The sequence below is a fragment of the Chelonia mydas genome, chromosome 5 (genome assembly GCF_015237465.2).
Source record: "Chelonia mydas isolate rCheMyd1 chromosome 5, rCheMyd1.pri.v2, whole genome shotgun sequence".
In the NCBI taxonomy this organism is placed as follows: Eukaryota; Metazoa; Chordata; order Testudines; family Cheloniidae; genus Chelonia; species Chelonia mydas.
Genome location: NC_051245.2, coordinates 101,361,547 through 101,388,475, shown reverse-complemented (window position 1 = coordinate 101,388,475; position 26,929 = coordinate 101,361,547). Strand labels below are relative to the sequence as shown.

The 26,929-nt window shown below is 42.0% G+C and overlaps 1 protein-coding gene across 6 annotated transcripts in view; it reads right to left on the bottom strand.

Annotated features, from left to right (window-relative positions):
- The window catches only part of UHRF2 (ubiquitin like with PHD and ring finger domains 2), a 176,340-nt gene that overhangs the window by 57,267 nt on the left and 92,144 nt on the right, over window positions 1-26,929 (bottom strand). For all 6 annotated transcript variants that reach the window (XM_037901917.2, XM_037901918.2, XM_037901916.2 and 3 more), the window contains 4 exons: window positions 20,277-20,386; window positions 11,967-12,153; window positions 7,324-7,447; window positions 6,832-6,939 (listed from right to left, as the gene is read on the bottom strand). In XM_037901917.2, the coding sequence (XP_037757845.1) occupies window positions 6,832-6,939; window positions 7,324-7,447; window positions 11,967-12,153; window positions 20,277-20,386 (529 nt within the window). The remainder of the gene's footprint in view (window positions 1-6,831; window positions 6,940-7,323; window positions 7,448-11,966; window positions 12,154-20,276; window positions 20,387-26,929) is intronic.

Here is a 26,929-nt window from a genome sequence, read left to right as displayed (position 1 = left end):
AAATACCCTCCCAACCCAACGAAGCCAGAGAAGGGACCTCTGGTGAATGTACCTTTTAAAATATAATACACGTTATAAAAGCAAGTGTTTTTTAATGATTAAGTAGCCCTGAGGACTTGGGATGCATTCATGGTTAGTACAGCTACTCATTTCCATTTGAATCTCATTTCCTGTTTGGCCAGGCGAGCTCATCATCACAGGAGACCATGCAGTCCCAGAATCGAAAAAGCGCTCCAGCATGGACCGAACGGGAGGTACGGTTTCTGATCGCTGTATGGGGAGACGAATCCATGCTGGCAGAACTCCGTTCAAAAAGACAAAATGCCAAAATATTTGAAAAAGTCTCCAATGGCATGAAGGACAAAGGCTATAACAGGGACCCGCAGCAGTGCCGCGTGAAAATTAAGGAGCTCAGGCAAGCCTACCAAAAAACCAGAGAGGCAAACGGCCGCTCCGGTTCAGAGCCCCAGACATGCCGCTTTTATGATGAGCTGCATGCCATTCTAGGGGGTGCAGCCACCACTACCCCAACCCTGTGCTTTGACTCCATCCAAGAAGTGGCAGGCAACACGGAAGCGGGTTTTGGGGCGAGGAAGACGATGATGAGAAAGAGGTTGTAGATAGCTCACAGCAAGGAAGCTGAGAAACTGGTTTCCCCAACAGCCAGGATCTGTTTCTCACCCTGGACCTGGAGCCAGTACCCCACGAACCCACCCAAGGCAGGCTCCCAGACCCTGAAGGCGGAGAAGGGACCTCTGGTGAGTGTACCTTTGTAAATATTATACATCGTTTAAAAGCAAGCGTGTTTAATGATTAATTTGCCCTGGCATTCACAGCCAGTACAGCGACTGGAAAAGTCTGTTAACGTGTCTGGGGATGGAGCAGAAATCCTCCAGGGACATCTCCATAAAGCTCTCCTGGATGTACTCCCAAAGCCTTTGCAAAAGGTTTCTGGGGAGGGCAGCCTTATTCCGTCCTCCATGGTAGGACATTTTACCACGCCAGGCCAGTAGCACGTAATCGGGAATCATTGCGGAACAACGCATTGCAGCATACGGTCCTGGTGTTTGCTGGCATTCAAACAACATCCGTTCTTTATCTCTCTGTATTACCCTCAGGAAAGTGATATCATTCATGCTCACCTGGTTGAAATAGGGTGGTTTCAGTAAGTGGACATTCAGAGGTGCCCGTTCCTGCTGGGCTGTTTGCCTGTGCCTGAAAAGAAATCCTCCCCGCAGTTAGCCACGCAGCAGGGAGGGGGGTCATTGGCGCTGAGCTGTTTGCATTTGACTAGCAGGGATCTTCCCTGATACCAGCCATGTGGTGGAGGGAGGGGTAAAGTGATCATCCCAGAGAACTGGATGGGACGGGGGGGTTAGTTTGGTTTCTGCTGCTGCATGTTAACAGGAAAACCGCAGCACTAAATGGCCAACTCAACGTGCTTTGCTTGGTATGGGAGAGGAGGGCGCTGCTGTTGTGAAGGTTGCAGAGGCCGAAAGACCATGGCTTACCATGGCCACCTAAAAGCTGAATTCTGTTGCCTGTCATTGCGTGTGTGATCTCTAACACCAAAGCCGCAGGCACTCAATAGAAGATGCAAAATGCGACCTTGTACCAAAATCACATGTGCTATGTAATGTGAATAGTGTTGTTCACTGTGAAAGAGTATAGCCATTCTTCTGTAAAATGTGTCTTTTAAAATACTTCACTCCCTTTTTTTCCTCCAGCAGCTGCAAATGTTTCAAGCCTCCCTCCTCCGTCCCAAAGGGCTATCTCCGACAAGGAGGCAAAAAAACGCACGTGCGATTAAATGTTCTCTGAGCTCATGCAGTCGTCCGGGACTGACAGAGCTCAGCAGAATGTGGGGAGGGACACAATAGCAGAGTACAGGAAAGTGGCTGATGAACGTGAGGAGAGGTGGCGGCAGGCAGATCAGAGAAGGCATGCAGCAACGCTGGGGCTTCTGCAGGATCAAACTCATATGCTCCAGCGTATGGTTGAGCTGCAGGAAAGGCAGCAGGAGAAAAGACTGCCGCTACAGCCCCTGTGTAACCAATCGCCCTCCTCCCCAAGTTCCATAGCCTCCTCACCCAGACGCCCAAGAACGCAGTGAGGGGCCTCTGGCCACTCAGCCATGCCACCCCAGAGGAGTGCCCAAACAAAAGGAGGCTTGCATTCAGTAAGTTTTAAAGTGCTGTGTGGCCTTGTCCTTCCCTCCTTCACCACCCCACCCGGTGCTTCCCTCCTCCACCACCCCCTGGGGCTACCTTGGCAGTTATCCCCCTATTTATGTGATGAATAAATAAAGAATGCATGAATGAAGAAGCAACAATTACTCTATTGCCTCTGCAAGCGGTGATCGAAGGGGGGAGGGGAGGGTGCTTAGCTTACTGGAAAGTAGAGTGAAACTGGGGGGGAAGGGAAAGGAGGGGAGGGGAGGGGGTTCCACCAAGGAGAAACAAACAGAACTTTCACACCGTAGCCTGGCCAGTCATGAAACTGCTTTTCAAAGCTTCTCTGATGCGCACTGCACCCTCCTGTACTCTTCTAACCGCCCTGGTGTCTGGCTGCGCATAATCAGCAGCCAGGCAATTTGCCTCAACCTCCCACCCCGCCATAAACGTCTCCCCCTTACTCTCACAGATATTGTGGAGCGCACAGCAAGCAGTAATAACAATGGGAATATTGGTTTCGCTGAGGTCTAATTGAGTCAGTAAACTGCGCCAGCGCGCTTTTAAACGCCCAAATGCACATTCTACCACCGTTCGGCACTTGCTCAGCCTATAGCTGAACAGCTCCTGACTACTGTCCAGGCTGTCTGTGTATGGCTTCATGAACCACGGCATTAAGGGGTAGGCTGGGTCCCCAAGGATAACTATAGGCATTTCAACATCCCCAACAGTTATTTTCTGGTCTGGGAATAAAGTCCCTTCCTGCAGTTTTTGAAACAGACCAGAGTTCCTGAAGATGCGAGCGTCATGTACCTTTCCCGGCCACCCCACGTTGATGTTGGTGAAACGTCCCTTGTGATCCACCAGTGCTTGCAGCACCATTGAAAAGTACCCCTTGCGGTTTACGTACTGGCTGCCCTGGTGGTCCGGTGCCAAGATAGGGATATGGGTTCCGTCTATGGCCCCACCACAGTTAGGGAATCCCATTGCAGCAAAGCCATCCACTATGACCTGCACATTTCCCAGAGTCACTACCTTTGATAGCAGCAGCTCAATGATTGCGTTGGCTACTTGCATCACAGCAACCCCCACAGTAGATTTGCCCACTCCAAACTGATTTTGACTGACCGGTAGCTGTCTGGCGGTGCAAGCTTCCACAGGGCTATCTCCCCTTGCTTCTCAACTGTGAGGGCTGCTCTCATCTTGGTATTCTTGCACTTCAGGGCAGGGGAAAGCAAGTCACAAAGGTCCATAAAAGTGCTCTTACGCATGCGAAAGTTTTGGAGCCACTGGGAATCATCCCAAACCTGCAACACTATGCGGCCCCACCAGTCTGTGCTCGTTTCTCAGGCCCAAAATTGGCATTCCACGGCATGAGCCTGCCCCAGGAACACCATGATCTCCAAATTGCTGGGGACCGCGGTTTTACAGAACAGAAATCTGTGTTCATGTCCTCATCACTGCGCTTCCGTCACCTCCTCGCCTGGTTTTTCAGGTGCTGGTTCTGCATAAACTGCATTATAATGTGCGAGGTGTTTACAATGGTCATAACTGCTGCGGTGAGCTGAACGGGCTCCATGCTTGCTGTGCTATGGTGTCTGCTCGGGCAATCCATGGAAAAGGGCACGAAACGATTGTCTACCGTTGCTCTGACAGAGGGAGAGGCTACTGACAACACAGCTTACAGGGTTGGCTTACGGGGAATTAAAATCAACAAAGGGGGTGGCTTTGCATCAAGGAGAAACAGAATGGCCCCCTCAAGGATAGAACTCAAAACCCTGGGCTTAGCAGGCCGTTGATTTCACAGAAGAAGGGAGGAGAAAATGAATAACACAAATCTGGTCTATTTCTTGTTTTGATCCACTTCATCTACCTTTATACATCCTGCTGGCAGCAGACCGTGCAGTATGACTGCTGGCCATCGTTGTCTCCTGGCTGCTCATTAAAAGACGGTGCAGTAGGACTGCCGGCAGGACTGAATCGCCATGAGATGAAACTTAAAAGGGTAATGGCCTGGCTGAGTCACTCCCATGTTTGCACAAGTGCCCCTGACCTCTCCGAGGTCAGTTAAAAGAGCACCCTGGAGTACGTTGACGATGGCTACCAGTCATACTGCACTGTCTGCTGCCAAAAGGCAATGAGCGGCTGCTGTGTAGCAATGGAGTACTGCGTCTGCCTACACCCAGGAGACATACGGTGACGGTGAGCTGAGGGGGCTCCACGCTTGCCATGGTATGGCGTCTGCTCGGGTAACCCAGGAAAAAAGGCACGAAACAATTGTCTGCCTTTGCTTTCACAGAGGGAGAGAGGGAAAGGGGGGGGGCCTGATGATTTGTACCCAGAATCACCCGCAACAATGTTTTTGCCCCATCAGGCATTGGGATTTCTACCCAGAATTCAAATGGGTGGCGGAGACTGCGGGAACCGTGGGATAGCTACTCACAGTGCAATGCACCAGAAGTCGACGGTTGCCTCGGTACTGTGGATGCACTCTGCTGATTAAATGCACTTAGAGCATTTGTGTGGGGACACACACAATTGACTGCATAAAAACGCTTTCTACAAAACCGACTTCTATAAATTCGACCTAATTTCATAGTGTAGACATGGCCTAAGAGTCTAGAAAACCAAATTCAGTCTCCAACAGGCTTTTGGGTTAAGAAGGTTTGAAACTCCGAGAAATGTCTCACAATAGGGATGTGAAGAGCTCAACTTTGTCTTGTCCACTCCTCGAATACTGAGAAGAGTAGAAGCATGTTTACAAAGCATCTTCAGTTGCTCTAGCTAAAATCCATCCTACAAGAAATACAGGATTAGGGCAATATTGGATGATTTAAATTTAAGCATTTTTGTTCTGCTCCATGCACTGAATTTCCCCCATATTTTGGTATATTCTATAGTCCTAAATTAGTTATTGGAAAACAACAGGATGTTTATCACTTGGACAAAGTAGCTTTTTGATATTATATCTCTTCAAATCCATGCAGCTAAGTGGAATGTGTCTGCATGATGCAGAAGACATTGATTTAACAGATTAGGCACTCAAATATTAAGGAGTAAACCTATGAAGTTAATCATCTACTGCAGTATCATCTCAAAGGCTTCTGAAGGAAAAAAAGAGCCCTTCCTACATTTTGAGTACAGATCCTTCCTCGTTATTATTTGTACTACAGTAACACCAGAGGCCTCAATTATATTAGGGTCCTCTGTGCCAGTCGCTGTAAAAACACAAATACAGACAATATGTTCTGAATAGTTTACAAATCCTCTGAGAAGGTCAACATTTAAGATGAATGCTTGTGTTTCTGAATTTTAGGAGCTATTTTCTTATTAGATTTACGCTTTCTTCCCTTTGTTGCGATGGGATTCCTTCAAGGAGAATAACTGCTTTTATCTGATTTTTATTTTATTTTAGCACCAGAGCTCTGGACTTAACTTTGGAGGACAATTTGACGGATCTCTGCAATCTGGGAAATTGGAGCTGGAACTCAAGTTCATCCTTTTGTTGGTTTTCAGGGACTCTGGAAGGACCATAACTTCTGTTTCCAACTACTCTGTTATCATCTCCCATGTGATTCCAAACAACCTTCTAGCAAAAATACAAAGCTAGCAAGTTCTAGAAGCAAAACGATGATTCTAAAAGGAAGACAAACTAGTGTCAGGTGTCAAACCCACTTTGCTGAACCACCAAGAGAGTCCTTAATCTGTTCTGCAGCTAAGTAAGAAGCAGCTAAACTGGTGGCTGAATGATTAGGTGAGGAAACGAGAACATTGCTGCTAAGTGATCAGCACAAGAGAAAATTTCTGATGCCATGGAAATTTGCCCCAAGACCCATATACCATTCCAAAATATAAAATTCCTCTAAAAAAATACAAGAGAAACTTGTTTTCCATTAGTAAAAAAAAAAAAGTGTCCCTTGCTAAACAAACTTCATTCAACTTAGAAAAGGAAATATCTGGTCTCCTCTTTGTAGGAAGAGATAATGGGAGGACAGTCAGTTCAGCAAACATGCCAGAAGGAGGGGCTTTCAGATGTCTTCATTCTCCAAGCCAGCCCCTCCACCCTCAAAAAAGGAGTTATCCTCTATTAAGATGGATTGGATAATTATTATTATTTCTGTCCAAATCAGTAGAGTCAAAGCAGGAGAAAAAGAATTAGCCAGTTTTGAAAATAAAAAATGACCACTTTCCTAACTAGAAAAACAAAAATCAATTATGTTGATTAGTCTTAGTATTTCTCAATGTCAGATGAGGCAGGGGAAAAGAGGAAACAACAACTGAAGGTACTGGTATCAGTTATGTCTCACCTGGGAAAGATTTGTGCCACTTTGTGATAAAGCCATTAAACGTTTTCTAAAGTCTAACCCGATAGCACACTGAGTGTTCCATTCAGGATCTTGATATGAAAGACTGAAAATGAATCCTAATTACAGTGGGTGCACTTCAAAAGTTCATTTGAGTTTTGGAGGTATTACCAATTCCAGTGCTATTCCCCATTTTAAGTATAGTACTGATGACTACAACTAGTAGTAGCTCTAAACCCAGAATGAACTCTTAATTGTGCCCACTGTACTTTATTCTACTGAAAATGACAGCAATCAATACCAAAACCATTCTTGTACCCAATCTATACCCAATAGAGAATTCTAAAGCAACATACCTGAACTCTGAATTTCCAGGTTGTTCCAACAGGAACGCCAGGTATAGGTCCATAGTGGTTAGAAGGAACAATAGTGCATTCCTTAGTACGACCAACACAAGCCATACCCTACCAACATATCAGAGAGAAGAAACTAATTTTATTATATTTAAAGTTTCTTTTCAAAGTTGATGCAGACACAAGGATCTCTGACTATTATTATAAAAATGTTTTATATACATTTTTTCAATCAATTTTATGTAAATTCTAGTTTTTATTTATAATACTTGTCTCCAGTCAACTTTAAAAAACGGATTTTGACTGTTTTAACTTTTGGAGACGATGGGAAAAATTCAGCATTGGTTTACACACTGTGCAACTCCACTGAAGATTGCATGATGTGTAAATTTAGTACTGAACTTTGCACAGTTAATTTATATGTATAGTCACAGATATGACACACACACTCACGCACATACACAGAGTTATATTTATTCTTGAAATACACTTTACCTTGCCCCAGTCTCGCTGACTCTCAGTACTGGCAGATGGCATCTTTGCTTTCTTTTTACTCTGCTTGAGCTTTTCCCCAGCCTTTACAACTTCATTAGAATCATTTTTGCAGGAAGGACAGTACCTTAAAAAAAAGTTGACAGATTTTTAAATCACTTAACCTAATGGCAACATATTTACTGTAGCCAGAATGGTGTTGATTAATCCATATTTTCAAGGTTTTGCCAACCTCAAACAATTCCAGTGTAATATAACTGATAATAATGCTTTGCATTTATACTGTACTTTTCCTCCTAAATTCTCAAAATACTTAAAGTATACATTAAAGCAGAGTTCTAACTAAAAAGTAACTCCTAATTCCACCTCCAATTCAAATTTGTGCCATCTCATTGTCTTCAATATGGATATACAGGTGTAACTCAAGGCTCTGATTTTGACCTTGAGATTGGATCTTACTGAACAGTGAGGCATGAGCCAGATTAGACTTTAGCTGTGTGAGTTCTGCATGGCTGACTAAAAATAATAAGAATAAGAGGCTGCCAACCACACTGTAAGAAAAACTGACAACATACTTATGAGGTATATATTATAACAAACCTATTATGTTATGAAACAGGAATCTCTTTATGCCAACTGGAAGAGGGCACAAGAGCGCATAAGGGTTACTGGGATCCCCTGGATCTGGTATCTACATAATAGTTTGCCAAAGAGTGGCATTTAAGGTTTTTGCTGAAAGCCTGTGTCATACTGGTCATCACAATCACTGAGAAATGTATGTACAGATAATATGCAAGAAGTTATGTATACATAGTGAAAATTATGTTCTTAATGCCTGTGAATTAGGGCTGGTTACCAGGAAGTGTTAATAAGTTGCTTTCAGGCAGAAGACATCTGCCTGGCTATAGGTAAATTGAGTATTGTGTAGTTCACAATGGTTGTCTATTTACAGACTAAGCAAAATACTAATCAGGAAATTGTGAAAACTACAAGGAGGTTCCCCACAGGAAAAACAAGTAACGGGGGTGTCCTGTTTATGAACAAAGACAAAGGAACGTTGGAACTATAACTGGAGGTAAAGAGAAAGATTCTGCATCCGTCACCTAAAGGACAAGCTGACAGTGTACCTGTCTTATGAAGAGAGGGTCACAGCCAAGCTGGCTGTTAAATGCTGGGAGAAAGACTTTGGTAAGCTAAACTTCATTAGATAGGAAAATGTCTTGTTAGTTAACTCTAGGCTCTAGAAAGCAGGTTATAATTTCATTTTACAAGTAATCAGTTGTTACCAAATATTTCTACTTGCTCTCATTTGAATCTCTGTATTTTGTTAAATATACTTCTTGGTTTTACTATAAACTTACCTAACTGCTGTGTGCAGTGGTGATCTTAGGTGAAGCTGGTAATCAGAAGTATACTACTTCTTTGGGAACTGTGTGAGTATTCAACGGATTGGGCCTGGACACTCTAAAGAGATGCTAAGAGGGCCTGGGGAAGAGCCTATGGCGAACTTGCAGAGGACCGCAGAGCCTGCCTAGGCTGAGAGGAGAGTGCTTGTGAGGGAGCTGACCCTGGCAGGCACAGAAAAGGCTTCCTCACACTAATGGAAGGTGGTAGTGAGATGTCTCACAACCCTGGGTACCCCCAGGAAGTGTCACATATATATTGAGGTACAAAGATGGTAAGTTCATTTCCCAAGATCATACAGCAAAAGAGCAAGGATTTGAAAGTTTTCACATTTGACGTAGAAATATTTCATTTTGGGCAAGATCTAGTAATATGCTGAGCACTCTGGCCCTGATCCAAAGCACGGTACTTTAGCATGAGCAGTCCCATTCAACTAGAAATTGCTGAAATTAGGCAGTAGGACTACTCATTTGCTTAAAGCTAACCGAATGTTAAAGTGCTTTGCTGCATCAGGGCCAGAGTGCTCAGCATCTTGTAGGATCAAGCCCCTTAATCAGAAATACCTTTGAGTGTTCCATGGAAAATGGGTGTGGATTTGACCTAGTTAGGAGTCTTCTAACATCTCTTGCTATGCATATACAGCACATTTTGTCCTGCATTTTTGGCAACATTTTTACAGTGAGCAGCTTAAGAAGGTTGTGCTATGTATGTATGAACAGTTAATTTCTTAGTCAATTGACTTATTCCTTGAATTACACACAAGACAGGCTGTGCTGCTGGTTAAAAAATAAAATGTAAAGAGTTCATAGATGGTGACAGACAAACTATTACAAGAAGTTTAAGGGTGAGATTCTGGTAGAATTGAAGTCAATAGCAAGACTCCTATTAAATGGGGCCAGTATTTCACACTAAAGTCAATAAAGGTACTTCACTAGGACAGTGAAATTAGTGTAAGTAAGGAATGAAAAAACAGAGGTAGCCATCCGTATCTAAGGTTATCCCAAAACTGTATGAAGTTACGTTCTATTATTTGAAAAGTAGTATGCAATAAAAAGGACTGTGGAATAAATGCATATTCACAGTAAGGCAAATTTGGAAGTGTGCATGCAGCTTTAACTATGGCATTTCCTGCTTTAAGATTGCTTAACCAAGCAATCTTAATGTTTCCTTAACTGAGCTTTGTATGGAATATTAAATACTGTTTATCATATAAATAGACTGGTTCTGATCTGTATGAAAATGCCTTATCAGTATTTCCCAAACTGTGGGGTGGAACTGGGGGCTGCCAAGTTTAAATTATTAAAATTTAAAATGGACAATTTTCTACTTTTAAAACAAACAAATATCTGGTATTCAACTAAGGGTCAAACTCTGCCATGAACCTAAATTAGTATGCAAGGCAGGAAGAGAAAAGGAAGAACGCTTCTTTTACATTTCTGTGCAGCGGCATTACATTGCAGAACTGCAATCCTTTACACAAAAGTGAGTGCAAGGACCTCATAGGATTAGCACTGCTACATAACCTACAAGAAATGGACAAGCAGCAAGGCCATAGCTGTGCCATTCCATGACAATGGCTTCCCTGGCCAGAACAGTTCATCTACCTTTATGAATAAAACTCAGAACGCATACGCCTATACTGCAAACAAAACAAAGTTAAATTTTAAAATGGAAGAAAAGTTATATACCTCATCAGTCACTGTGGTTATTCTAGATGTTTTGTACATGTGGATCCCACTTCTGGTACGGGTGTAAGTTCAGAATCTTTTGGCCAGGAGTGTCTGGGGAGCTGTAAATATGCCCTAGATGTCCCATCTGAGGGAATATATCGCCTAATGGTCCCGATTGCCACTCAGTTCCCCTCCAGTCCAGAGTTCCAAAGATACATAGGACTCCAGAGTAGAGCAGAGGAAGGCAGGATCCAAACACCCAAACTATATTGAAAAACTAGTTATTGACAAGGTGAGTAACTTGTTTTTCTTCTTTATGTATTGTCCGTGTGGATTCCACTTCTGGTGACTAAGAAGCAGCCTCCATAAGACTGGTAGAGGGTCTGAGGAGTCCTAATTGAATAGGGATTGCAATACTTGGCCAAAATTGGCATCATATCTGGACTGTCCAAGTCCAAGGATTGATGTTTTACAAAGATATGAATGGAGTTCCAGGTGGTGTCTTTCCAATTCTCCAGTACGGCAATGTTCCTAAATACGGCTGAGCAGGGTACCTTAGCTCTAATAGAATGAGCGCTATCCACTCTACAGGGTTTTAGGCCTGCCATCTGATATCTTATATGTATGCACTCTTACCCACTTAATCTTGGAGTGGAAATGGACTGCCCTCTAATAGTGGCACCAAACCATTGTCTTCATACTCTTGAAGAACTTTCTCTCTTAAGAGTCTCTCATGACAGAAGTCCATGAAGGAGGACAGGGAAGGTGACTGGGGTGTGGGAAGGACGTGAACTGAATTCCATATCCTGTGGAAATTACCTCCTGGGCCTAAAAGTATGAACTAATACTCAGTTCAAGGCTGGGAGAATAGGGATAGATGGTTGCCAAACTGAAGAAACACTAAGTAGGGCTCTTAGTGTTATGCTGGGGCTCCCAACATGCTCATCAAGTCTGCTGCTTGTTTGAGGAAGAAATGGAGCTGACAGAGAGAAAAAAAGATCTCTTCTTCTGGGCGTGGCAGAGAAGGAGAGTCACTGGAATACTGATATGTCTTTGTTTCAGTCTTTATTGAGGTTGCTTTTAGAACCCAAAGGGCTCTCTCTGCTATTACACATATAGTCCAAGAGACTAAAATACTGCTCTGGAGTCCTTTAAGGGAGCAAACATATTCATTAGTTTTTGAACTAAAAGGATCTGAACCTTCAAAAAGGCAGATCCCCATAGTGGCTTGGACCTATTTAGGTATCCCTTGAGAACATCTGGTAAGTTACTGCAGTGAACACTGAATGAGATGGTGTAGCCGAGATTTCTAGGACAACCTGGAGAGAATGCTTTGCTAAGAGCTGACCTTCAGAGCTAATCTCTTTTGAGCGCCAATTTTTGTTCTTAGGGAAACTTGTCAATAAAGGATGACAAAATCCCAGATATGTTAGTAGTTTGAGATACACATCTACGAAGAAGCAAAAGAGCATACATTTCTGCAAAAAAGTCTAATTTTTTGGGGTCGCTCTCTTTAGGCACGACTAAAGACCCGCATGAATTTTGCATAAAGTATCATCCTTTTATATTTACCAGTCCTCATCTTCTGGTATCTTGCTTAAAGGTGGATTCAGGCAGTATATATGGTAGGCCATATTACATTCATCGCACAGAAGTTGCATGTGAGCATCCTGTTTTCCACCACACAAATAGCAGGAGCAAAAGCGACATTCCGTATCTGGGTCTGCCCTACAGTGCTTGCACTCAGGGCCACTCTTTCCTGTGAAGATAAATTAGAAAACATTAAGCCTCAGAGAAGTGATTTCAGATTCATAAATATGCCATTACGGGGAGGGAAAAGGTGAAGGGGAAAATGTACTGTAATGCTGTGAGTGCAGGAACTTTCCTATTGTCTGTTTTTAAAAAAAAAAAAAAAAAAAAAAAAGTCAGGCATAATGATAACTATTGAGAACCATTTATTTACAAAACTACATATATAATAATGTTACATATATAATACTAATGCCATGTCAATTTGTGGTCTTGTATGACAGACTTGCAAAATAGTCATTACCATTTACCAGCCCAGGCGCAAAATCTTCTCAATCCCCTTGCCATCAGGATGGTGATGAAAAAGCAAAAAGATATTTTACTTTTACTCCATCAAAAAAGGCCTCAATTCCTACACCCATGACAAGCTCCACTGATTTCAAAGAGAGTCTGCCCACATGGAGCTTATTACAGGACAATGGACTAATTCCCTAATTCCATGAAGACTTCAGTGAGTAACCACTCCTGTGAGTAACCTTATCCAATCTGATGGAACTGCTCACATGAGAAAAGATATTCATGTATAAGTCTTTGCAGGATTAGACCAAAAAAGTTTCTGCAGAAGAACATGAACAAAATTGCAAACTTTAGCCATAGTCAACTTTAATGGAACTCTAGTGGGGAAATTTTTTTTTACAAGATCAAATAAAGAGGAACTTAAAGTTTCATTTTCATTTGGTTAAATGCAGGATCATTTTTACATAAACCATTCTGGACAGATACGATCAAAGACGGGAATCCAAAAAATAAGACTGGCGTCTTGGAACACAGACATTAACTGGGAAATGTGAGGGGCTGCTTCAAACATTAATGAAAAGGAAAGTACAGATTGCCTGAATTCAAGAAACCAAATGGAAAGGAGCAAAGGCAAAAGATATTGGGGAAGGCTATAAGCTACTATAATGTGACATATCTAATATGAGAAATAGTTGGTACAGTTTTAGACAAAGTAATGTGGGAATGTGTAGTGGATGTGGAGAGGATAAGACACAAGGTGACTTTGGTTAAGCTAGCTCTTGAAAATGTCCCCCTAAAAGTTATATGTTCATATGCATCACAAGTGGGAAAACAGACACTATTATACAGAAAGTGATAAAGAATGAAAGAGTCATCACTAGTGCCAACCGTAATGGTCACATGAGAGAGAAGGTAAAGCTTCAAAAGGTACAATGGCAGTTGTGGATATGGACACAGGAACAAGGAAAGGTAACAGTATGCTCAGATATATGATTTGACAGTGAATACTTTTTTTCACTAAGGAAGAAAAATAATTACCTTTAAAAGTGGTAGCATAGGGGCACAGATGAACTGTTTCCTAATAAACTGAACTGAGCTGAAGAACATCAAAATCTGTAAGGTCATTCCCAGAGAAAGCATTGTAACTCAGCACAGAATGCTGGTTCTTGACTATGGGTACATATCATTCATGAGAAGAAAAGAGTCCAAAGCAGTACAGAAAACCAAGTGGTGGAAGTTTAATGAAGCTAGCAAGGCATTTAAAACTAAAGTATTGGAGATCTCTTTGGAAGGGTTAAGAGAAATACATTCCGGAGGGATCTAGCCAATCCCAGTGGTCTGTCTCTGGCGCACATGATGCAGACGATGAGAGCCCTCATAAGTGATCTTTTTGAGTTGATGCTGCTCAGTATGAGGTACAGCTGCCCTTTCCTCTGTACATTGTAGAAGTGGGTGAAGGGATAGAAATGCACAAGACTAGCTGTGTTTGAGTGTGCTCCCCATTCCACAGTGAAGCTAAGCAGTGTGACAGAACAGTGTGTTAATGCACACCAAGATTTCACAGGAATCCTCCAGAGATCTCTAGGAATCTTTCCTGGAGGTACTCGCCGATCCTCTGCCAAAGGTTCCTTGGCAGAGCTGCTTTGTTCCTTCCCCCATTGTAGGAAACTTTCCAGCACCACTCGGCAATCACTTGTGCAGGGACCAAAGTGGCACGCAGGTGAGCAGCATATGGATTGGGTCTGAACCTGCAAACGTGCAGTAGATGCACCCCTGCATCCTTGCTTACCCTCAGGAGTCAGATATCAGCTTCGATAACCATTGCCTGGCCTGTGGAAAATGGTGGCAGAATTTACAATATTGTCCCTATTTGCCTTCACTGATCCCCTGAAAACATCACCTACACCCCACCCGGGCAGAACTCACCATGTTTAGGCTGTTTGCAGAGTTGTGTGAGGGCTGCTCTCATCTTGGTATTCTTGCGCTTCAGGGCGGGGAAAGCAAGTCACAAAGGTCCATAAAAGTGCCCTTACGCATGAGAAAGTTTCGCAGCCACTGGGAATCATCCCAGACTTGCAACACTACGCGGTCCCACCACTCTGTGCTTGTTTCCCAGGCCCAGAATCGGTGTTCCATGCCATGAACCAGCCCAATTGACACCCGGATGTGCACACTGCAGGGGTCCGTACTTTGTGAGAAGTCTATGTCCATGTCCTCATCACTCGTCACCATGCTGCAGTAGCTACTTCCTCAGCTGGTTTCGCTTTTCTTGCAGGTTTTAGTCCTGCATATCCTGCTGGATAACGTGTGCAGCGTTTACAGTGCTCATACTTGCCGCGGTGATCTGAGCGGGCTCCATGTTCCCAGTGCTATGGAGTCTGCGCTGAAAAAAGGCGCGAAACGATTGTCTGCCATTGCTCTGATGGAGGGAGGGGCGACTGACAACATGGCTTTCAGGGAATTAAAATCAACAAAGGGCGTGGCTTTGCATCAAAGGAAAAACAGAATGGCCCCCTCAAGGATAGAACTCAAAACCTGGGTTTAGCAGGCTGTTGATTTCATGGAGGGAGGGAGGAGAAAATAAAAACAACACAAATCTGGTCTATTTCTTGTTTTGATCCACTTCATCTATCTTTATATATCTTGCGGGCAGCAGACCGTGCAGTATGACTGCTGGCCATCGTTGTCTCCTGGCTGCTCATTAAAAGACGATGCAGTAGGACTGCCGGCAGGACTGAATCGCCATGAGATGAAACTTAAAAGGGTAATGACCTGGCTGAGTCACTCCCATGTTTGCCCAAGTGCCCCTGACCTCTCCGAGGTCGGTTAAAAGAGCACCCTGGAGTACGTCGACGATGGCTACCAGTCATACTGCACTGTCTGCTGCCAAAAGGCAATGAGCGGCTGCTATGTAGCAATGCAGTACCGCGTCTGCCAACACCCAGGAGACATACGGTGACGGTGAGCTGAGCGGGCTCCACGCTTGCCGTGGTATGGCGTCTGCTCGGGTAACCCAGGAAAAAAGGCACAAAACGGTTGTCTGCCATTGCTTTCACGGAGGGAGGGAGGGAGGGAAGGGGGGCCTGATGATTTGTACCCAGAACCTCCCGCAACAATGTTTTTGCCCCCATCAGGCATTGGGATTTCTACCCAGAATTCAAATGGGCGGCGGAGACGGTGGGAACTGTGGGATACCCACAGTGCAACACTCCGGAAGTCGACGGTTCCCTCAGTACTGTGGACGCACGCCGCCGACTAAATGCTGGATAAATGTAGTAAGACCATTTGTGTAGGGACACGCACAATTGACTGTATAAAAACGCTTTCTACAAAACCGAATTCTATAAATTCGACCTAATTTCGTAGTGTAGACATAGCCTTAGACTCATAAATATTATGGAGTGTGCAGCAGGCTGCTATGATCATAGGAATGTTTTCCTCAGTCAGGCCTAATCTGTCATAAAGGCAGTGCCAGCACGCTTTTAATCTGCGAAAGGCACATTCCACAGTCATTCTGCACCTGCTCAGCCTGTTGTTGAAGCACTCCTTGCTGCTGTCCAGGTTTGCCGGGTAAGGCTTCCTGTGCCATGGGAGAAAGGAGTACGCTGGGTCTCCCAGAATCACTATGGGCATTTCAACATCCCCTACTGGAATCTTCTGGTCTGGAAATAAAGTCCCTGCTTGCAGCTTTCTGTACAAGCCAGTATTCCTTAAGATGCGTGTGTCATGTACCTTCCCGAACCACCCCGCGTTGATATCAGTGAAATGCCTATGGTGATACTCAAGCACCTGCACACCATAGGGAAGTATCCCTTTCTATTGATTACTCCACCACAAGATGCTCTGTGGCCAAAATGGGAATATGCGTGCCATCTATTGCCCCTCCACAATTAGGGAATCCCATTGCTGCAAAGCCATCCACTATTTCACGCACATTGCCAAGAGTTACTGTCCTTCACAGCAAGATGTTCTCTCACACTTGCATTGACTCTGCCTCAACAGTGTACTTCCTGACTCCAAACTGATTTGCGACCAATGGGTAGCAGTCTGGAGTCACCAGCTTCCACACAGCGATCGCCATGTGCTTCTCCACTAAGAGGGCAATTCTCATTTTGGTGTCCTTGCACTGTAGTGCTGGGGCGAACTCCACACAGCTGGGGGACTGAAAGGATACATCATTAAACTGAAATCTTCATTACATTGTTTAGATGTGGTATGTCTTATAAGTGTATATTTAGGACAAATGGATTGAGTATTTCCAGGTTTACTATAAACGCAAAATCTGGGAAACTAAATGGGGATGAAACAAAGTAAAATAATTGATGGAGGGGATGGGGAAGAAGATGAAAAAGAGGGCTGAGCTGAGGGTGCTAGAGAAGGTATCAGGACTGATAGTGCCTCAGACAGAAAACAAAGTCACACTTCTCTATTGAACTTTGCCATTTCAAGAGTGCAAAAAGTCTCCAGGTCCAGTTAAGTGATTTGCTTGGTGTCAGGATCCCAAAGATAGATGTGGTTCCGGTACATGAGAATTATGAAGGGGGCAGTGGTGTAGGGTAAATGCAAGTAAAGCAGATGTGCTAACTTCTTACAGTGTTGCCAAACTTAAGAGCTAAATTCCAACACCACAGTGACTGAATACATTAAAGCAAATTTACTGTATCCCATCTCTACCTTCTGTGGGGGTCTTCTGCAGTAGTGAGATCGGACACTTTTCAACTTTCTCTGCTATTAAAAAGCTAAGCATCTTACCCTCCCTTTTAACTTTCAAACTATTAGGGAAGGAAGGAAAGTAGTCTAACCCAACCTTTTGTCTAAGGTTCTTGATCTATTGAATTTAGCCGTCTTTCCCACCACATTTTTGGTGTAATATGGAAAAATCATCAGCTTTTCCTTTCCATGTTAGATTTTTGAGTTCATGGGCTTTTTAAAGAATGAGTTCCTTAATACTATATTTTAAACATCTTACAGTTAAGGCCTGGGCCTTCGCATTTGGAGGGGGTTTTGGTGCAAGAGAGGTGTGGGCTCTCTCCATATCTACATTCTGATCCAGGGGAAGACACAAAAGCCCTAGCAGCATGGTGGATAAAAATTCCAGAGGCCTCCCTTTTTCCATCTCCTCTGGAAGACCCACCATTCTCCGATTGTTTCTCCTTGATCTTCCTTCCAGATCATTAACCTTCTCCTACAGTGCTTTAATAGCCATTTCCTGTTGCTTTAAGATTATATTCATGGTACTCACCGTGTCTTCTAGCAAGGAGAGTCTATTAGCAGCTTCCCCATAGTCTTGATGCCAAGCTTTGCAAATTAGCTTGATGTGTACTAGTAATATGTTTGATCTCAGTTATATCTTGTGATACAAATTCCAAGAGAATGGACATCATGACCAAAAGGTTTAGGCAGTCCATAATTTTATCTAGTCTCAAAGGGGTGGACTCTCCCTGATCAGCCATCCTGGCCCCAGGATGGCCGTCTGACAACATCTGTTTTTTTAGGATTTTGTGGAAATGTTTGAGACAGTGTGAATCCTCCTATTATTAACAGTTTTATTCCTCTTTTTTGGTAGGTAAGTTTCAGATTTCTATTATAGGACTTTCATGCACAAGACTTTTTTCAGCACAGAATTTTTATTTTGATACTTAATAAATGTGTCAGGGAAAATTTAATAAGCATCTATTAAATGGAAAAATTCTGGCATTCTTTGGTTTTCCATCAAAAGTAGAATTAACTGTGCAGCTTGAGAAGAATATTTCTGCTCTCTACATTATCACTTTTGGAAAGGATAGGGACTGTGGCTGGTCTGGATGTATATATAGTAACACATAAGGAATACATTCCTTGACACTGTCTCCAGAACATCAAATTTAATTCATTTCATGGAACACATGTGGGATAGCCCCTTTCTGGATTTTGGGGCCTGAATCTGCTGCCTATTAGGTTACCTAAGGTCATGGCTCTTCTGAGCATACATATGGGTGCAAGCATCAAACAGCATTTAGCTATACATGTTTAACTGGCAATGTTCAAGTGCAGGTGGAAGCTAGAGGGTTACATATGGAGGAAGTATACTTTATTATTACTTATTTATATAGCTCAATAGATGTGCATGGTGATTCACAGAACAAAGAGAGAGATTCCATGTCCAGAAAAGCTTACAATATAAAGAACAGAGGAACAAGAGGGAATGTTTGAATTTAGGATGACAAGAGTGTTATATGGGCCACATGGGAAGCTAGCATTGGAGTCTTGGTGGTTAACATCTTTAAGTTATTAATCATTTTCATATGTTTAGCGCTATAGCTTTATAAAAGAGCTTGAGGAACTTTGTTCTGAGATGGTCTTGAGAGGAACGAACGCATGGGGGGCAGCATGAAAAAAAGTACGGAAGTGGCTGTGGGAGAAGAATATAAAGTTGGCATCCAGATTAGCAATTTGTATTGCGCAAAAGGATTATAAGCTCATCTGATGATTATATATGCTAAAGACTGTGATAAATTAAGAATTAATTCAGCAGATACACTAATGTTAATTTATTTCACTGCACACCAGTAGGTATATGTCTCTGAGTTAAATGTGTGTCACATTTCCCATGGCCTCAAAACTGTTCTACAAAACCTGCAAATATACTCGTAAAACAAATAATTAGATGAACAAATGCAAAGCAAATATAACTTAATTTTACATGTGCAGTTTTGGGGGCACCATAAAATTGTTCCTCAAATTGTCAGTTCACAATGAAAATATTTTTTTTAATATTTTCTGTTGCATAAAAATAATCTTAAAATGAAACTGACTAGAAATTAACTATGAACAAAAGTGAAAGTGACTGTATTTTCATTTGCCAATCTTGAGAAAAATGAAAAAACCCATAGCATAAGAAGTAAAACGTAAATTATTTTAAATCCTTTCATTTATAAAAGTTAAGAGTAGGAAAGGAAATTTGCTTTTTTAAAACAGTGATATCTAACACTGTAGTGTACTGTGAAAGGGACAAAGAAACAATGGGCACACTGTCTCTTGCATTAAAGAACAGCTGTGCAAAGGACCCCAAAATGTGGCTGCTTTTTGTCACAACTCTGACAAACATAATTCAGCAGCATCCACTAATGATGATGTCCTCTGCCTCTCATTCGCATTTCCATTAGAAACACCATTTTATCAATACCGTTTTCATTTGGGTAGAAATTTTGATTTTGGGTGAAACTTTGTTTCAAGCTTTGAGATAAGAAGCCAGTGTCTTTTCTGGTAAGGGGTATTTAGTGCCAGGAAGATTACAGGTGGCCAAGTGATGGCCCTGGAGACTGAAGTCCTCTGTTTATTCACAGAATAAGTACAACACAAGCAGTGCCCATGTAAGCTTCCTCAGACTACCTGCTAATGTTCTTTCACCCTTAGAGGATGTCAGGACTGAACTGTAGCTCACACAATAGGCCCATTCAATCCTTGGCCTCTGCTCAGAATATAAACAAAGATGCCAATTGTGATGGTAGTTTTTGTGATTTGGATACCAGTCCACTAGGAATCATCTAAGAGCTATCAGTGGTTGTTCCCTATTTCCCTGCTTGTAACATTTTGAACTGATGATTTAATATGCAGATATATTACATCAAATATCCATTTCTCAGTAGTTCCCTATAATGCATGGCTCAACAAAAAAGTGGCAACAGAGTCAAAGGGCTATCTAATAATTACTATATTATTGACAACATATAAAACACACTTTCATTAAAATTATTGAATCTACATTGTTGTATCATTCTTATCAACTATGATTTTTAAAATTACATATTCACATGTTTAAATACCATTCTCAAACATATAATGAAAGAAGCATACTTTTGAAATCTCCATCACCAAATGTCAGTGGATAAGCTCCGGGCTTTTCAATCTTGTACATTTCTTCTATAAAAAGGATTTTGCAATCATTTATTACGTCTTCTGGGCCTCTGGAGTGGGGAGGGGAAAAGAAAAGTATATTTAACTTTGTTTCTTTGATTCCTGTTGCTGTAATTGATAAACCTTGAGGAAGAGCTATAGCTAATAATCAGTGCCAGTTTTGATTTTTAAAATCCATAGAATTTTGGACTGTAGCTATATTTACTTATTGCTCATTTTAAGCCGTCACAACCATTACATGCAGCACTGAATAATTTGGTCTAAACTGACAATAAAAATTCAACATAACGATATAACTTTTAACAAAGCCAAAACAATAAATAATTTACATCAGCACAAGGTAAATTAAATAACAAGCTAAGGAGTATTATCATATTGCAGATCAGCTAGTGCAAATATCAAAGACACCAACTGATAGTTCATTCATTGAAAGTATTTTTTTAAGTTGTTTCTCAAACATGAAAATACTGTTTTGTTATCCAAAGTTAGCAACAGCAGACCAGACAAAATCAAAAGCTAGCAATGGCAGACCAGACAAAATGCAAAACACTCAAGAGGCACTATACATTATAGCAAACCTAAAAGAATTCTTATTGGCAATGATATAACAGAATTATACTGTTAGCAATGACAATGAATAGTGACTTATAACTGTGTTATAATATGCACTACTGAACTTAAACAGAAAGAAAAAATAATATGGTAAATAGTTTAAATTCTCATTGTACAAAAATCCTTTCAAACGTTTTCAGTGTCTAAATGTTCAGCTTTCTTTTAAGTTTCACTTTAACGCTGACTTTCTTGGATTTCTAAATGTTTCAGAAAACTAAGGCCCCAGATCCAGCAAGAACAGATACAATATTCTAGTACATATTATAGTACATATTCTTACACCCTTGACCACAGAGGGACTTTTTTTTGACAGGTGTCACAGTGCACAAACTCCCAATGGTGCACAGCTAGTACTTCAAAGAACAAAACATTCATATTAAATGGGTGATGGAGGCCATTAATGAGTAAAGATAAAGATTTTAATCTCATACCCCCTACTCCACTTAATTTTCCTCCCGCTCTCCCAACTGATTTTAACTGCGACGGGTGACTGACAGAAAACTTTAGTCCCTCACTGTGCCAAGTTGTCTTTTCAGCTGCTATTTGTGGATCTCTTGCCACTTTCAATTTTACAATATAAAACTAAATTAGGAATTGTTCACAGTATTACCAATTTAGAGCCAAATCCTGCAAGTACTTACTACTTAGCATAGTCTCATTGACTTCAATGGGCTACAGCTATTAAGTGGTTACAGGATCAAGCTGTTATACCCAAGAAGGCAAATTAGTTTCCTAATTGTAATTTTTATTTCTCATTATTGAGGGCATCCACTGATCTGGACATGACTTTATATTAAACCTGCTCATTCCATCACTGTGGAGGAAATCTGTGCTCCCTATCCCCATCAGAATTTAAACTCCCTCTGTTGGACTGCTGCAGTACCATATTCTGACCCCAGAAGAGGGCATCCAAAATGAAACTACACAAACAACCTGGTAGAAAATTTTAACAACACTGTAGACAGGATTATTAGAATTAAAAAAATACCACCTTTTAATCAAGAACATTGTGATGTGTGTAAGGAGAGTCTATCCAGACATGGGAAGGTCCTTTCCATGAAAGGAAACTAAATTTTCTCTCTCATACACTGGCTAGACATTACCTATAGGAATTATCTCTTACTGTTTCTACTTCCTGTGGAGCAAAAGAAACAAATACAACATGACATTTTTCTAGAAGGATTCATAGCAATGGACAATGTATGTATTCATATAATTTTATGAATTTCAATTGTATTTGATCGCATGGTTTAGCTTGAATGAAGCCCAAAATACCAAAAGCTCAATGACAGAGAAAAAAATCATTATGATAGTGTTTAGGAAAGGAATTGCAAATTTCAAGAAGCCGCACTGCAAGTGTCAAAGTATAAAGTTTTATGGTTCTCTGTCCAAAACTCTGCAGAACCTTTTGCAGAGTAACTTTAATGCTTCCAGGAGGCATCTCAGTGGCTATTTTGCATGTCTGGTATACATTCAATCTGAGCCAAATAGAGACTGAAGACTGAGGCACTGAAACACTGTTTGAGACCTCCTATGAAAAACAAACAATAGTAGCGGACTTTCATCACTGCCATAGACAGATTTTAAAGCCCATTTCATGCCAAAAGTGTGACATTGCTTTTCTTACTGATGCTTAAGTGTAGGGGGAAAAAAAAGAGGAATGAAACAGATGGATTTAATTTGAATTCTGTTCATTTTTGGTTTTGTACAAGATCAGGAAATGGATTAAGTACCATCTTTTCAAGGAAGAATTGAAAATGGGTTTTTTAATTGAAAAAACTCCCAGTTCAAAAACTCTCCTGCCTGAAAGTAATTGCTATGAGGAAACAAGGAGAGGCTTCCAGTCTAGATTAAAAGGGGGTTTTGTAGGGTTCTACTGAACCAGGCTGAAAGTGCCACAGCAAAGGTACAGTGGAAGTCGCATCTTACACGGGGATTAGGTTCTAAAGTCAGCGCATAAGGCGAAAATCGCGTATAGTCAAAATTACCCTTTAAAATCCCTTAAATCGCCCATAAAATACAGTATACTGTACATGGTTTTGTGTATACAACCCTGTATAGTAATATGTATACAGTAATGTACAGTATCTAATAAAGAGTACATATGCAAAATATAATTTTACAATACTGTATTTTTAATTACGGGGGTAAATAAAGGGGGCCATCAGGGCTTGATGTCGATCCAGGAGACAGAGGTGACGGACAGCTTGGGTGACGAAGACCGAGTCGTAGACAAAGTGGTTGGCTCTGGTTCAGCTCAAGAAGTTGATTGTGTACGCTCATCTGCTGCTGGTTGTTTTTCCTTGAAAAACATGGTGATCGGCAACTGTCACTGTTGTCTCTTGAGCTGCTCAAACATTTCTTGATAAGGTCTCAAATAGTCCATAATACTACGTGTGATTTTTTGAGGCTTCGTTCCATAGGGGGACCGTACTCGGAAGTTAAATCATTCAAGTATTTCGCTGCTTGGAATACTTCTTCATAAATTTTCTGATTCCAACTTGCTGGCTCTTCCTGTTCTTCGTCATCATCTTCGGCTTCTGTAGACGATTTTATTAGTTCCTCTAACTTTTCGTTAGTCAGTGTTTCTCTATGGCTCTCAATTAATTCTTTAATTTCTTCCTCAAGGATGTCAAAAAAGCCATCACCACCCACTTGCCTGGCCAACTGAACAATGCCTTTCACTTCTTTGTCAATGGTCGGGAAACCCTTAAAATCATTCACACCATTGTTTCCATAGGTTTCGCCAACATGCATTGACTGTTTCAGGCTTGACTGCATCCACTGTCTGTTTAATGTAAGTGATGCAATCAGCAATGTTGAAGGACTTCCAACACTCCATCACATTAAGACTGGGATTGGCATCCATAACGTTACGTATCTGTGATAACGTAAGCCTCGTGTACGTGGCCTTGAAACAGGGAATCACGCCTTGGTCAAGAGGTTGCAAGATGGAGGGGCTATTGGGGGGGGAGAAAGACGACTTCAACGTCGTTATGCACAAACTGGAGTGCCGCAGGGTGGCCAGGAGCATTGTCTATGATCAGCAACACTTTAAAGTCAAGACCTTTCCTCTTCGAGGTACCGCCTGACCTCCGGAATGAAAGACTTGTGGAACCAATCCAGAAATAATGCTGCCGTCACCCAAGCCTTTTTATTTGATTGCCAGAACGCAGGCAGGAGATTTTTGTTCTTGCCTTTTAGGGCATGGGGATTTGCAGCCTTGTAGAGCAAGCCCGGCTTTATTAAATGCCCCACCGCATTGCCACAAAACAACACAGTCACACGGTCTTTAGCTGTTTTGAAGCCAGGGGCTTGTCTTTCTGATTTGAAAATGTAAGTGCAGTTGGGCATTTTTTTCCAGTCTCGTCAGCATTAAAAACTTGTTCCGGAAGATAGCCCTTTTCTTCTATGATTTTCTTTAATTGTTCGGGGTAGGCTTTTGCTGCCTCTTCATTGGCAGATGCAGCTTCCCCAGTAGTCTACACGTTTTTAAGGTTGAAGCGGTTCCTAAAACTGTTAAGCCAACCTTGGCTGGCTTTGAATTCCTTCTCATCAGAAGCCTGTCCCTCTTTGGTGGGAGGTTTGAACAGCACGTAGAGGCTAAGAGCCTTTTCTCACAACGTGTTGCCATTGATAGGCACATGTTTATGGTTCGTGTCTTCCAGCCATAAGTTTAATGCCTTTTCAGTCTTCACTAAAGTCTTATCACGCACCTGGCTCATCACCTTAGCAGTTATTGGAGCACTTAATACCACGGCTTGACGAATTTCTCTCTCTCGAATCCTGATGGCATGGATGCTAGATTCGTTGTGGCCATATTTACACACCATGTTGGAGACCGACATACCATCTCCCGATAAGTCCAACACAGCCAGTTTTTCCTCCAGCGTTAGAACAGATCGCTGTTTCTTCGGCTGAGCACCAGATGAAGTAGTTGGCTTGCGCTTAGGGACCATGTTGTACGAAAAATACGTATCTTTAAACACTAGAATCACAGTCAGTGCAGCAAGATGATCACACTATGAGAGGCATGCGGGAACTGAGTCCGACTGAGGGAACAGCAGATTCATGTTGTCCATCTCACGCTCACTCCAGGGCATACACTCACTGAGTGGAATGGTGGGTGGAATCACCTGCACTATTTACAGGTATCCTGTTATTTTTCTTTTTTTCTGCCGAGCGCGTATAGTTGAATCTGCATAAGTTAAATGCGCATATGTGTCATCTCACCTGTAATTGTAGCAGAGCTCCAATTTTGTGGCTCCTCAGAAGGTCTCCATGCACATGGAACACCTTTTAACATGCAATTTAGTCCATTTACTCATCACCATAATGCAGTACAACAATCAGAGAGAAGCAGCTCAGTGGGTAGCTTCATTTGGAAAAGAAATAACGACCTGGAAGCTGATTCCCTTAGAGGGAGAAAGATTTCTCTCATTGCTGCCCCCCATTTTTTTTAAACATTTTTATGTATTTAGATTTAAAATAAGAGAAGCTTTCCCAAGGATCTAGGTGCCCTAGTAAGTCATTAGTGATACAATAAAATCCTAGCAGCATCTATGTAATCATTTCAGCAGGTACTCTCACACACACACACAGCAACTCTTTTCTCTCTCTCTCTCTCTCTCACACACACACACACGCACTCTTTTGCAGCATCCCAATTAAGGTCACTAAATTCAGGCTATTTCAGACCAAGAGGAGAGAAAGTTTCACAGCCCTGACAGAGAACCTCTTTTATAGTGAGTGGGATCCAGCTCAGGTGCCCCTGCCGACTATAGTTGTGGTAATATAGCACAGGGAAAGAGATGATCCTTCAGGTAGAACGTAAAGCTAGGACTACAATGGATGAGTGGACAGCGCTGAGTTAGTGCTCTAATTACACTACCAGAGGCAGAACCTCTGGCCCGAAGGTGAAAGTGCTTTGACCCAAGCCCCAGAGGTTTCATGGAAGCGTTTGACCTACCTCCAGTATTTGCACGAACGAAAACGAATCCCAGATTTCTCAGATTGAGGTTAGGTTTGTGGGGGAGGGAAGGAAACCTGCCTCTATTGTGGTGGAATGAGCATATCTAAACCACAAATAAGGTCTACAACAGTGAATGTATCTGTATGAAAACTGTTATTAATAGGACAGCAGGGTTCCTAGGTGATGGGAGAAAGGAGAAGAGGTCCAAATAGTCCAGTAAACATTAACCTTCTATTAGAACATAAGAATGGCCATACTGGGTCAGACCAATGGTCCATCTAGCCCAGTATCTGATCTTCTGACAGCGGCCACTGTCAGATCCTTCAAAGGGAATTAATAGAACAGGGCAATCATCAAACGATCCGTCCCAGCATCCAGCAGTCAGAGGCCCAGGGCCACCAAGACCATGGGGTTACATCCATGACCATCTTGGCTAATAGCCACTGATGGACCTATTCTCCATGAATTTACCTAATTCTTTTTTAATCCAAATAGTTTTGATCTCCACAACATCCCCTGGCAACAAGTTCCAGAGGTTGACAGTGTGTTGTGTGAAGAAATACTTCCCTATTTGTTTTAAATCTGCTGCCTATTAATTTCATGGGTGACTCCTGGTTCTCGTGTTACGTAAAGGGGTAAATAAATTCCTTATTTGCTTTCTCCACACCGTTCATGATTTTACACACCTCTATCCTTAGTCATCTCTTTTCTAAACTGAATAGTCCCACTATTTTCACTCTCTCCTTATATGGAAGATATTCAATATCATTAATCATTTTTGTTGCCCTTCTCTGTACCTTTTATATTTTTAATATATCTTTTTCAGATGGTGGCACTAGAACTATATGCAGTATTCAAGATGTGGGCATACCATAGATTTTGTCAGTTATTTTTAGTAAAAGTCATGGGCAGGCTGTGGGCAATAAACAAAAATTCATGGAAACCCATGACATGTCTGTGACTTTTAGTAAAAATAACTGGGGGTAGAGGGGGAGGCCTGAAAGGGAGA